The sequence below is a fragment of the Thrips palmi genome, unplaced genomic scaffold (assembly GCF_012932325.1).
Source record: "Thrips palmi isolate BJ-2018 unplaced genomic scaffold, TpBJ-2018v1 HiC_scaffold_1, whole genome shotgun sequence".
Lineage (NCBI taxonomy): Eukaryota > Metazoa > Arthropoda > Insecta > Thysanoptera > Thripidae > Thrips > Thrips palmi.
Window position 1 is genome coordinate 12,109,661 of NW_023144620.1, and position 12,839 is coordinate 12,122,499.

At 59.1% G+C, this 12,839-nt stretch overlaps 1 protein-coding gene across 4 annotated transcripts; it reads left to right on the plus strand.

Annotated features, from left to right (window-relative positions):
* Positions 1-645: 645 nt before the first annotated feature.
* On the plus strand, positions 646-10,231 carry LOC117639555. Of its 4 annotated transcripts, none has more exons than XM_034375348.1 (5): positions 646-792; positions 1,516-1,839; positions 3,658-3,835; positions 3,919-4,165; positions 9,730-10,231. In XM_034375348.1, exons 1-5 carry the CDS (start codon positions 706-708, stop codon positions 9,851-9,853), a joined length of 960 nt encoding a protein of 319 aa, XP_034231239.1. In that variant the 5' UTR covers positions 646-705; the 3' UTR covers positions 9,854-10,231. The 4 variants fall into 4 exon arrangements, with proteins under 4 accessions (XP_034231239.1, XP_034231264.1, XP_034231248.1 ...); XM_034375373.1 differs by having other exon boundaries at positions 9,750-10,231; XM_034375357.1 differs by having other exon boundaries at positions 1,546-1,839.
* Positions 10,232-12,839: the final 2,608 nt, after the last annotated feature.

Sequence of the window (12,839 nt, forward strand, 5' to 3'; positions counted from 1 at the left end):
GCCGAGGGGCCCCCGTAGGGCCGTGGAGCGACTCAGGACCGTTGCCGCCCGAATCCGGCAAGGCAGCCAAGGCCCGGACGCCGCCAAGCCGCCCTGCCCAAGGCCCCCAAGGCCGGCCGACTGGGCGTTGCGTCGCGCACGCCGCCGCGGTGACAGCCTGATGACGGGACTCGGAAGATGTCCTCGGAGCCGTGCGGAAGCGCCGCCGAGCCCCAGACGCCGCCCGCGCCGCCAGTCAGTGAGCAGGACGCCGCCGAGCAGGTGACGTCGGCCGACACCGCGGCCGAGGCGACCGACGACAACCCGTTGCCGGGCGACAACGACGTGGTGGTCGACGCCGAGGAAGACGTCGCCGCTCAGGACGACGGCGACGCCTCCGAGGACACCGTCGTGGTAGCTGAGGACGACGTCGACGCGCCGCCGGACGACGAGCCCCCCGCCGTCAAGCACGCCGGCGAAACCAACAGCCAATCCTCCTCGGCGGCCATTAAGGAAACGACCGAGCAAGTTTCCCAAGAGGCCGCGCAGGCCGCCAGTCCCGCCAGCCCCGCCAGCCCCGCCAGCCCGGCCGGCAGCAGGCAGAGGACGCCGAGAAGGGCCGCCATCACCCGGACTGCGCCAGCCGCGCCAGCCGTGCCAGCCGTGCCAGCCCAGCCCAAGCAGGCCGGCAGGATCCCCGGCAGGGTCGCCGCGCCACAGACCCCCATGCGCAAGGCGCCCCTCACCAGCAGCACGTCCGCGCGAAACGCCAAGGCCATGATGCGCATCAACCAGCAGCCGTCGCACCACCAGGTAAGCGGCGACGCCCTTTGGCAGCCTTTGGTGGAGAGCAGCGCCGAATGTTTAATTCTCCACGCGCGCAGCGGCAGTGCACAGTGGGTCAGAAAACCGGTGGATGCGGCCAAAATTCTAGACGTGTTAGGAGCTCCAGAGTCCGCCAAACAGGACTCGAAGCGAGCGTGTGACCCCACCAATGGGTTCCTCGTTCGAAGAGCAATCCGTTGGTGGGGTCGCACGCTTGATTCGAGTCCCATTTAGCGACTCTGGAGCTCAGCACGCGTCCAGAATTTGGGCCGCCTATACCGGTCTTCTGGCCCACTGTTCGGCGCAGTCGCGCGTGTTCTTTCTATCTCCCTGGCGGCCCAGCCAGCCACCCGGCCCCACTACTTCAAAGTGAAAATAACCTCCACACGGCGCCACGGCGCTGCCACGGCGTCTCGGCGGCGCCACAGTAGCTCTCCTCGGAAATCCTGGGGCGCCCATCCGTCTGGAGAATCTCTGATGGGATGGTAATGATGCCAGTAATTGCAAAGGGGCGGCGCGGCCGGGCGGCTCGCCGGGCGGGACGTGCGCTGGGGTGGGGCGCACCACGGCGGCCAAAAACGCACCTGGTGGGGAAGGGGTTTTAACGCTGTCGTGGTTCTGGCGGATGAGGAAAGCAGACTGGAGGTGGCTCTGATTCCATTAAGTGTGCCCAATTACAGCCAGCCATGCCTGGCGCCGTCTGTCCCTCAGAGTTTCCTGCAGCCACCGTTCTGCCGGCAGGAGTCGTTCGGCGAAGGGATCAAGACAGGTCCCTCCGGCAGCGACAACGACTCCGACTCGGAGGTCTCGGACGCCGAGCACTTCCTGGCCAAGGGCGCCTTCCTGCTGACGCCCAGCCACGAGCTGAGCCTCGAGAAGGCATCGGCCATCTGCGAGAAGATGAACTTCAACGCGCCCTTCTCGCTCACCAAGACGGCCACCGGCATCCTCTTCAAATTCGCGCGCCCCGAGGACTACCAGGCCACCTTCAAGAAGGGCTTCCACAAAGTGACCGGCGCGCGTTTCTACAAGAAAGTGAGTAGCGGTGTGCACGCGGCCGGGGAGTAGTCCCGGAGCCGAGCCCCGAGCCCAGTGGGTGAGAGGCGGCCAAAACACTGGACGCGTTTCGAGCTCCAGAGTCGCTTAACAGGACTCGAACCGAGAGTGTGACCCCACCAATGCGAGGGGGAATTCACTCCCGAAAATGGGGAACCGACTATTACCTTCCGAAAGTATTACAGCTATTACCTTGACATTACCTGCAATTACGCCATTACCTTGGTATTACGACTATTACCTTGATAATACACCCATTACGCAGCAAATACACCATAATACATGGCAATTACACAGCAAATACACCATAATTCATGGCAATTTCACAGCAAATAAACCATAATACATGGCAATTGCACGGTAAATACACCCTACTACAGTGCAAAGAGGGAATTTTCCTTTACTTTGGGTCACTATTTGCATCAGGGCATAGAGTATCTACGTGCGACGGTAGCGCTGCGGGTGGACAAATTGCGAAATATTCACAGTAAACAAAGCTGACAGGCAGAGGAAATTTTTGTTTCATTGTGGACGGTTTGCATGCATGATGCAGTTCAAAACAGCAATGATATCACATTAGTTTTTATAATTCCGTATATTGGTTGTGCCTTCCCTTGCAGTGAATAAAAAATCTTTTGAGCTTCTCTGCCTACCCCTAAAATCTTACTGAGAGTCTGTGACACCTCATGTGTTTGGTACTTCACTGGATGTTTTACGCAGCCCAATAGTGATTTTTTAATATTATTTGTCTAGTTGGGATTTTAGTTACATTACTTGAATTACATTACCTGAAATTACTGTAAAATCTCAGATTTGTTGCATTTGTTTCGTGGGTCTGTGCACAAATAAATTACGACTGAGGGCATCATAACCTAAGAAAGCACATCGACCCACAATAAATTTAATTTTATAAAAACAAAAGCATTTTAGTTAGCAGTAACATCTAAAAATATTATTCGAGTTCTATGATTAAGAGGTCTGACTAAGCATGTCCGAGCCCAAGGCAAGGTTAGAAATCCAACGTGCCTCTGGACACCATGATGATAGATACAAGAAGATAAGTCTCATGTGAAGTAACAATATTTCAGCAAAAAGTAAGACGGAATGCATTATTAGTCCGGGACTCATCCCGGACTACAACAATTCTTGCAGAACGAAACGCAAATTGCGTTACTCACTGATGGGAAGCAGCCAGAGCCAGGCTAGCGGTTTGGTTTGAGACGCTCGTCTCACCGCGACTCCAGCCTCCCCCACCCCACCCTACCTTCGGAGGGAAGGACACTTCCACGGCATGGGGTTTGTCTAAAACGCACATACTCAGCCACCGCGGTCTCTCCCGAGAGACTCTCCGAAGCGGTCGCGAGCTTCAACGGAGACTTTTCGTTAGAAAAAATGTGCCAATTACTCATCTAATACACCCTATTACACCAATTACAGCACTAATACGACGCAAATACCACTATTACCAGTAATTACGGCCATTACGCAACTATTACCTAATACAGGCAATATTACAGACCAATTACACACCCGACAACCGACTAATACCAGAGTGAATTCCCCCTCGCACCAATGGATTGCTCTTCGAACGAGGAATACGTTGGTGGGGTCACGCGTTCGGTTTGAGTCCCATTTAGCGACTCTGGAGCTCAAAACGCGTCCGGGATTTTGACCGCCTCCGCTGGTCTTCCGGTCCACTGTGCGAGCGAGTGCAAGCTCGCCGACGTGCAGTATCGCCGCCGCCCCGCCCCGCTGCCCACTCACCGCATGAACCGCTTGGTGACCGTCCGAATGCAGATCCCCATCCCCTGCCGGCCGCAGAAGACGTTCACCGTGTTCGTGATGGAGGTCCCGGAGGAGGTCCCGGAGGAGGACATCCGCCACGCGCTCTACAAGTTCCACTCGGTTGTGGAGGTGGTGCGCCTCACGGGCACGGGCGGCCCCCAGCAGCTCACTGTGCAGAAAGACTCCACCAGTAAGCCGCATAACTTAAACTTTGTGTTTTTGAATGTAGCGGATAATGCACGGATAATGATTTGGTTTTTGCTCCATTTCCAGGCAGTAGCGGCGGGCCCCCCACCAAGGTGGAGAAGGCCATCGGGTCGACGGCAAGCGGCTCTACGGTGGAGATCGGGTCAGCGGGGCCGCCGCCTCTCATCCGCGTCACGCTGGCCAACCTCGACGAGTACAACGTGCTGCTGCAGAACGGCCTCGACTTCTACGGCTCCACCTTCTTCCCGACGGAGGCGGCCTCCCCCAGCGGCCTGGTGCGGCTGCCGGCCGGGCGAAAACCCACGGGCAACAGGTTAGCGCGGCGGCGGCGGCCCGGGGTGGCCAAGGGCTTCGAGGACGGCGCGGCCTCCGCCGCGAGTACCACCTGGGGAGGGTCTTGGGGAGGGTCTTGGGGAGGGTCCTGGGGAGGGTCCTGGGGAGGGTCCTGGGGAGGGTCCTGGGGAGGGTCCTGGGGAGGGTCCTGGGGAGGGTCCTGGGGAGGGTCCTGGGGAGGGTCCTGGGGAGGGTCCTGGGGAGGGTCCTGGGGAGGGTCCTGCGGAGAGTCGGACCCCATTAGGCAGGGCGCCAGTTAAATTCGCGCGCGCATTGCTTAAGGACTTCCCTAGTCTTATTCGGAATAAGAATCCTGCTCGAATTACTCCACGCTGGAAACTGACAAACGATTTGAACAGTAGTCGCCGCCCTCTGCCCTTCCCGCTCCGCCCCGGCTGGGCTGGGGTGTGGGCTGGGCGACCGCAACGTGAGTGACGTGCCTGCACTGTGCACACCCTCGGGCGGGCTGGGCTGACTCTCCGGACCGGCGGGCACCGCACGCATCGCCAGCAGCCAGGCACAGGGGGAGCAAAATCCGAGACGCGTTTTGTGCTCCAGAGCCGCTAAACAGGACTCGAACCGACCGTGTGACCCCACCAATGGATTGCTCTCCGAACGAGGAATCCATCGGTGGGGTCACATGCTCGGTTTGAGTCTCATTTATCTACTCGGAGCTCAAAACGCGTCTAGAGTTGTGACCGCCAGCGCGGGTCTTCTGACCCACTGTGCGCCAGCAGCCACGGTCCCGGCTGGTCCTGGCGCCTGCAGCCGGCGGGGTAGGCAACACCCCCCAGGCCGCGCAGGCGTGTCTCGGTGGCGGCCTACCCGCCGCTCCGCGGGCGTTTTCCTGGTTTTCCCCGGCAATCCTTTACACCCCGCTCCTCGTCCTCCTCCTTGTCCATGTGGTGTGACCTACTTCCCCGCCGTCCCCGCAGACTGCCGAGCGTATCATCTCCCCCCTCCTATCCACCTTCCCCTCCTTCCCCTCTCTTCCCCCGCCGCCCCCCGCGGGGCCACTTACAGGCCACCACTCGGGCGGCTGGGGCCGCGTGCGGCGGGGTGGCGGGGCGCCTCGTCGTCCTCGGACGGCGGCTCGGCGGCAAGGACGAGGACGGCGTCGTGGCCTCCCGGACGCGGCCCCCACTGCGGGATGGCTGGCTGGACCAGCAGACTGTCTCTCTCGCACTCATGCGGCGTACCGCATGGGTGTGAGCGAGACAGAGCGACGGAAACGACTCTCGGAATCGGTCCACAGGGTCGCCCTGGGGCCGGCGGCGCCCAGCTCCGGGAATAATAGACGCCATTCGGCCATCCTCGTCACCAAGTGCCTGCCAGTCCCCGGCAGCCTCGCCCGGCAGACCTCGCCCGGCAGACCTCGGCCGCGGTCAGGCGGGGCGGGGCGGGACGGGGCGGGGCGGGGCGGGGTGGGCCGCCTTCGTTCCAACCACAGCAACAGGCTGCGTGCGGAACGGCAGCTGTCTTTTTCGGTGCAAATCGGCGCGGGGGAAAGACACATAGACAACACACTAACACATGGGCACGCACACACACACACACACACACACACACACACACACACACACACACACACACACACACACACGGGCGCGCCCGTCCCTAGCTAGCAGCGGAGAGAGAGGCAGAGCGAGGGGAGAGGTAGAGGGAGCGAGAGAGACGGGGATGTTCGGAATTGAATGGTTACGGCGCTGCCGGCGCTGCGCAGGGCGCTAAAGTGGCGTGCTTTGCAGAGCTTCGCAGTGCTTCGCAGCGGGCGGGGCGAGGCGAGGTGAGGCGAGGCGGGGCGAGGCGAGGCGTCGTCGTGGGCGAAGCTGAGGCGAGGCGAGGCGAGGCGAGGCCGGGCGTGGTTCTCAACGCATTCACTGTGCAGCGCGCAGCGCTTGGCAGCCCGCCTGCAGGCTGCCTCTCAGCAGCCTGCCGCCGTTGCGCCTCTCCCTCGCACTCGCGGGGCGCCCCGTAAGGGTGCGACAGAGACAGAGCGACGCCAAGGCGGCAGGCGGTGCTGGCGGCAGCGGGCCGCGCGCACAAGTCCTCCATTGAGAAGTACTTTGGAGACGACTTGAGCGAGCGTCGATGTCACGCCAGAGAGAGAGAGAGAGAGAGAGAGAGAGAGAGAGAGAGAGAGAGAGAGAGAGAGAGAGAGAGAGAGAGAGAGAGAGAGAGAGAGAGAGAGAGGGAGAGAGAGAGGGATGCAGTAGGTGTGCGTCGGCCTTAGCCTGCCTCGCCGTCGTCCTTTCGGCGGCCGCATTGCAAAAGGCCAAGCAGGCAAAGCGGTGGCCGTTGATTGCGCCCCTTTGTTCAGCTTTCGCCCCAGCCGAAGGGGAGGGGGGGGGGGGGGCTGTTGAGTGGCGGGGCTGTGTACCGATTCCGAGAGTCGTTTTCGTCGCTCTGCCTCTCTCGCACCTATACGGGAGGGCCCATGGCTGCGAGAGAGGCAGCGCGACGAAAACGACTCTCGGAATCGGTGTGCAGTGCGCTCATCGCCACGGAAGCGGTGACACGCTTCGTGACCGAGCATGATCATGCCGATGGAGGAAAGTAGAGTCTTTTCCCTTCTTTTGTCGACTCGTGTTTGGCGGGCCGCAAGTCCAATCCTGAATGCCGAGTCGCACGATTCGGTTTTTGAGACCTGCTTGTTTTTCAGTCACCATCACTCAAAAACCGAAATCAGATCTTTGCGCCAGCGGCGTCCGAAAAACCCCGCAGCAGACCAGAGCAGACGCTGCCCTGCTCGGCCCTGCTGCCGCCACTCGGGGCGGTATTTTGGCCAGAGCAGCTAAACCGTTGAAATTAGACGGGTATAATCGAGCCGATTGTAGATCTCGGTTAAAACAGCAATCAGCTCGCTCACACACCCCTGTAAACTTCACGGTTAAGAAGTACTAAGAATCAAGAAACTACCCGTAGCGGCGCTGGTCGAGCTCGCCGTGTTAGAGTAGAGGTTATGTTTCGGCCGGCGGCCGCGAATTTCACTGGCCTGGCCTGCTGACTGAAAATCGCTACAAAATGACATGACAGGCAGTTATCCAGGCTCGTGCAGACACACTGCAGAGCACCGCGAGGCTTTTGCGAAGTTTCTCCCGCGAGCCGCTCATGAAACACTTTTCGAAACACAAACACGCACGTCGCGTCGTCGCCGCCGCTTCTACTAGGTATGAGAAATCGAGCTGGCGCCGACTCAACGGGTTTTGAGCACGCGGCTACGATTGCGGTGCGGCCAGGAGTCGGAGTTCGCGCGCGTCGAGTTCGAGCCCTCCCTTTTGATTGCTTTTGATGTGTACTTGGAATGAATGAGGCCACGAGGTAGGCAGGCTGGATGGATTTGTAATTCAAACTGATTCAAGTGGTGGAACCAGACATACACGGAAACCTCGAGTAGAGCAGGGCGACACTAGAACGCAGACGACAGCGGCGGATTATCACCAGTCAGCTCGAAGCGAGTGCGTCGAGTATTGAGTTTTGAGCTCCAGAGTCGCTAAATGGGACTCGAACCGAACGTGCGACCCCACCAATGGATTGCTCTCCGAACGAGGAATCCATTGGTGGGGCCACATGCTTGGTTCGAGCCCCGTTTAGCGACTCTGGAGCTCAAAACTCGTCTAGAGTTTCGGCCGCCTCCACCGGTCTTCTGGCCCACTGTGCGGCGGGTTATCGCCCTGGCCGGCGCGTCGCCGCCAACATGTCGCCGCCGAGCGCCGACGCCGCCGTCCAGATGGCGCTGGTGTCGCCCCCGGCCTGCCCCGGCCGGTCAGTTCGGCAGATTGATTGCTGAGTAAATGTGGTTAGGGCGCCGGTAGTGCAGCGAGACGCCCCAACCCCTTTCGGCCACCCCGCCCCGCCCCACCCCGCCGCCCGCCCCACCCCGCCCCGCCCCGCCCCGCCCCGCCCCGGCAATCCTTGTTGCTCTCTTGAGGGGGTGGCGCTATTGTTCGAGGACACCGCGGCGAAGGGGCAGTGGCGCCGAGGAGGGCCTGGCCGGCCCTGGCCTGGTCAACGCAAGGGGTGGGGTGGGGTCATTACCTCTCCTGCAGGACGCCTCTGGAAACGACGAGCACCGAGTGAAAAAGAGGGGAAAAAATCGAATCAAAATCGCGCTTCTGCTTCCGCGGATATTAATTTGGCGCGTATTTTAGCTCAAGCGATTATCGGCCGTCGGAATGCCGAATGGTGGCCGTGATTACCGACTCTCCTGGACAGTTCATTGGGCTGCGTTCCGCACGGCTGGCTGGCTGGCCGGGGGCGGCCGGGGGCAGCCGGGGGCTTGGCCCCGCGAGCCGTGCCGTGTCGTGCCGTGTCGTGCCGTGCCGTGCCGAGCCGTGCCGAACGCGCCAGGCGGATGGAATTCTTCCCTCTCACATCCCTTTAACCCTTTTTGCCTCACATGCATAACGACCAGGCCGGCTCGCCATTACCGAACAGCGCTCATTCGGACCATAAATTTATCTCCACATTGATGAGTGGCTGCCTCCCCGCCCCGGCCGCACCGCACCGCGCGGGGGACTTGAAGCACCGAACTAGCCCTTCAGCTCTCGCGGCCGGGGGGGTATTGTGCACAATACATCTTTCCGCGTCTCGGCGCGTCTCGCGAGCAGTCCTTGTCATTTCTCATCGGGGCGACAAATTGCCTTCGCGGGGATTTCGGAAAAAAAGTAGAAAAAGAAACGTGACGTGACAGTGCGGCGTTCATTTAATTGAAAAGCACTGGGAATAAATACGAGGGCGCGCTGTGCCGCGCTGTGCTGCTGCTGTGCCGCGCTGATAAATGCGATTCGTTCCAGCTGGGAATGTTGCAGCCTGATAACCAGCGCCAGCAATATGTTAATCACTCGAGCGATAAATAAGCAGAGCGCGCCAATGTTTCGATAAGATTGGAAGTCATTCGGGCTTCGGCTGGCTTTCGGCTCCGTTCGACCCGCACTGCGCGCACTGTCGTTCCGCTGCTCGTTTTATCAGTGTGGCGCGCTTCTATTTATGCCCGCGTATCGCTCTCTACTTTCTAACAACGTCTGTATTCGCGCGCCAAACTGCTGTTGTGTGTTTCTGCCTGCGTGCAGTGCTGCCACACATGTAGGCGAAAATTCATCCGACGATGCACCGGTGTCGAAAGAGTATTGCCAACCTTTGCCTGCCTACTGCACAACATCTCGGCTTCGCTATCGAGAAGTTGCCTATTAAGCAGGCGTGGCTTCCGACACTGATGCCCAGTGTGCCAGAAGGCCGGTGGAGGCGGTCAAAATATCAGACGCGTTTTGAGCTCCAGAGTCGCTGAATTGACCCCACCAATGGATTGCTCTCCGAACGAGGAATCCATTAGTGGGGTAACACGTTCAGTCCGAGTTCTGTCGAGCGTCTCTGGAGCTCAAAACGCGTCAAGAGTTTAGACAACCTTCACCGGTCTTCAAGGCCAGTACCCAGTATGATGCCTGGTGTTTTTTTTTCGCCTACGTAGGTGGCAACACTGCCTGCGTGGATTCTATCTCTCTGTGGTGACTGATCTCTGGGCGCGGTGTTTTGTTCGGTTTTCAGAATTCTCGATGTGGTTACAGCTTCCGGCCAGCGTGTTCGTGACCTGCTGCCCGTCTTCGACTCCACCGGCTTCTCCAAGATTCCCCCGCCAGCCATGAAGACCATCAAACCCCGTCCCAACTGAAGAATCAGACCTTCGACAACTTACTGGAATCTCCCGCCTCGCTCCGTCCATTTAACTTTTGACAGAAATGAGTCGACAAAACACAATCAAAATACTTTTATTTTTTGTCTCTTTTTTTTTTTTGAACTAACCAAACTTTGCGGCACAGAGAATTAAACACCAGTATCAGAGGTAGTGCTCTTTAAATGTGTAATTATTTTTTTAAAGTTTGTTTTTGTACGGTTTTTAAAGTATTACTCCGAGTTTCGTTACACCGGACAGGAACTGCCCACAGATCAAATTAGAGTACTTTAATAAATGCACAGCGATTTAGAGAAAAATCTTCCGCCACTTTGCTACATTTACATTGAGATAATAAATGATGTAACTCAGGAGTAACAGCCCGATTTACTTTTGCTCTGCTCCATACCAAAACAAAAGAACACAAAGAAACAAAATATATCCGCCGGTCGGCCAAATGGCAGAAACAGGTCCACATGAAAGTGGCTTCAATCCGGCCAGTCATTGGCACACGGTTATCCTTCTTGACAGTTGGGTGGCCCCAGGCAAACACACTCCGCTGGCTTCGGCTCCCTCTAGCCCCTCTCTGCGCGCTCCGCGCCCCAATGTTCCCCGTGGCCTCATTCCCGGCCCCGCCGGCCCCTGTGTGCCTGTGTGCGTGGCCGGAGGAGTGTTTACCACCTGGGTGTCGGCCCGTCGGCCCTTCCCCCGGCCAGTCTGTCATCGCCAGAACTGCCTTGCAATGTGTGCACGCACCAATTGAGACAAACTGGATATACAGTGTGTTGGCGAAACACGGCAGGCGGATGACGTCACAGCGCCCCCGGCGGCCCCGGCAGCCCGCGGCCCTCTGGCCTCGCTCCCACCCAGCCCACTCTGCCAAGAGCGTTGTGCGTATAGCGGTCCACAGTGGGCCAGCACACCGGCGCAGACGGCCAAAACTTTAGACACGTTTTGTTCTTCGCTAAAGGGACTCGAACCAAGCGTGTGACCCCACCAATGGATTGCTCTTTGCACTAGGAATCCATTGGTGGGGTCACACGTTCGGTTCGAGTCCTATTTAGCGACTCTGTAGCCCAAAACGCGTCCGGGATTTTGACTGCCTCCACCGGTCTCCTGGCCCACTGAACAAAGGCGAGGAGGGTCAAACTGACAATTCATTCCAAAATTTCATCCCCACAAAAATGAAAAAAAAAATGAAAAAAAAAATCTCATTCAACGAACGTTAATGAAAGCAGATGATACTCGTTTGGTTTTCTTCTACGGGGTATATGGGCTCATAAAAAAGATAGTATTTAAAAACTGAGTCCTTTGTGGCGTGGCCTGCACCGCCGCACCGTGCCCGTTGGATTGCGAGCACCCGGTGCATCTGCGCTGTAGGCGGGGAGGGATTGTCAATGTTCCGCGCAGGCCGTCGCGCGCGAGGAGGGGGTGCCATTGTTTACGCCCGGCCCGGGGAATGATTGTCGAATTCCGCGCAGGCTGCGCCGGGCAGACGCACCATCCCGCCCCGGCAGCCAGCCCCTATTATATTGTTAGGATAAGCACTTGGTTTTTGGACTCTCGAGTAAAAGCTAGCTGACACCTTTATGTGTCTCGTAGTTGTAGTTTTAGGTATGTTTTTAAGTAAAGGTATCATCTGCTAAAAAGTTTCCTGCAAAATCTTGACCAGTCTCCGCCGAACGCACGCTCCATGAAAAAAGTGGACGGCCGTGGGACGAAGGGAGGGGAGGGGTATTTTCTTGCCTCGCTAAATCTGGGGCCCATTGAATCCCTTATGACGTCCCAGCAGCCCGGCCGAGCCCGGCGCAAAGGGGGTAGTGGTGGCGCTGCCTCACTAATCTCCCTGTCAGGCTCGTCAGCCCCCCCCCCCCCTTCCCTCTCCCTGCGCCCCCGTCTCCGGTCCACCGTCGAAAACACCGCCTTTGTGCGAGACGTCATTATCACCAGGTACGGCCGCCACGGCGTGGCCGGCGTGGCCACGGCCACCGCGCCGCCGTTGTTGATCAGTGTGCTCCCCGCGGCCTCGCCGTGGTTCGCCGACACGGCCTTCTTCCCCGGCACGGCGACGAGGTGTCTGCTGCGGTCTGGGGGCACCATCAGGGTTCACGACGGGGGCGACGCCCGGCGCACGCTGATTCCGAATAGATTGGTTTCGTGGCTCTATCTCTGGCTCACAGTCATGCAGGGGCGGATCCAGAGCCTGAGAGAAAAGGGGGGGGGGGGGTAGCGCGTCCTGCTTAGGGGCAAATAGTTTTGGAGGCAGCTATCTGGAGGTCGAAAAGGGTCAATTGGTCTTTGCCTACTTTGCAATCATGTGGCGTGCCGTACGGGTGTGAGAGAGACAGAGACGAAACAACGCACGCGGAACGCCCCACAGTGGGCCGGAAGACCGGGGCGGACAAAACTCTAAACGCGTTTTGAGCTCCAGAGTCGCTAAATGGGACTCAAACCGAACTTTTGATCCTACCAGTGGGTTGCTCTCCCAACGAGGAATCCATTGGTCGGGGTCACATGTTCCGTTCGACTCCCATTTAGCGAGTCTGGAGCTCAAAACAGGTCTAGAGTTTCGGCCGCCTCCTCCGGTCTTCTGGCCCACTGTGCGCCCTGGACCCTGAACCTCGTGCCGCCCTACCTACTTTGTCGCCCAAAATCCCGCGCGCAACAACTGTGTCAGGTGGGGGCGGCCCCGGCGGCCCGGCCTCGGCCCTGGCGGTGCCGGCGACACGCCCTGCCCGGCATGGGCAAGCCGCGAGCAAGCCGTGGGGCATTGTTTGGCCCGGCCAGGCCCAGCCCACGTCAGCGTGCGATAGAAATTAGTGACACAGCACGCCACGCCGCCGGGCCGGCGGGGCCGCACCGCAGCGCCAGCGCCCCCCCGGTGGCGGTGGCCAGAGTGACAGCCTGCATTGTTGTGGGGCTTAGCCCGGCCCAGGCCCCAGCCCAGCCCCCTGCCCACCGGTCCCCACGCTGCCCCGCGCGGCCC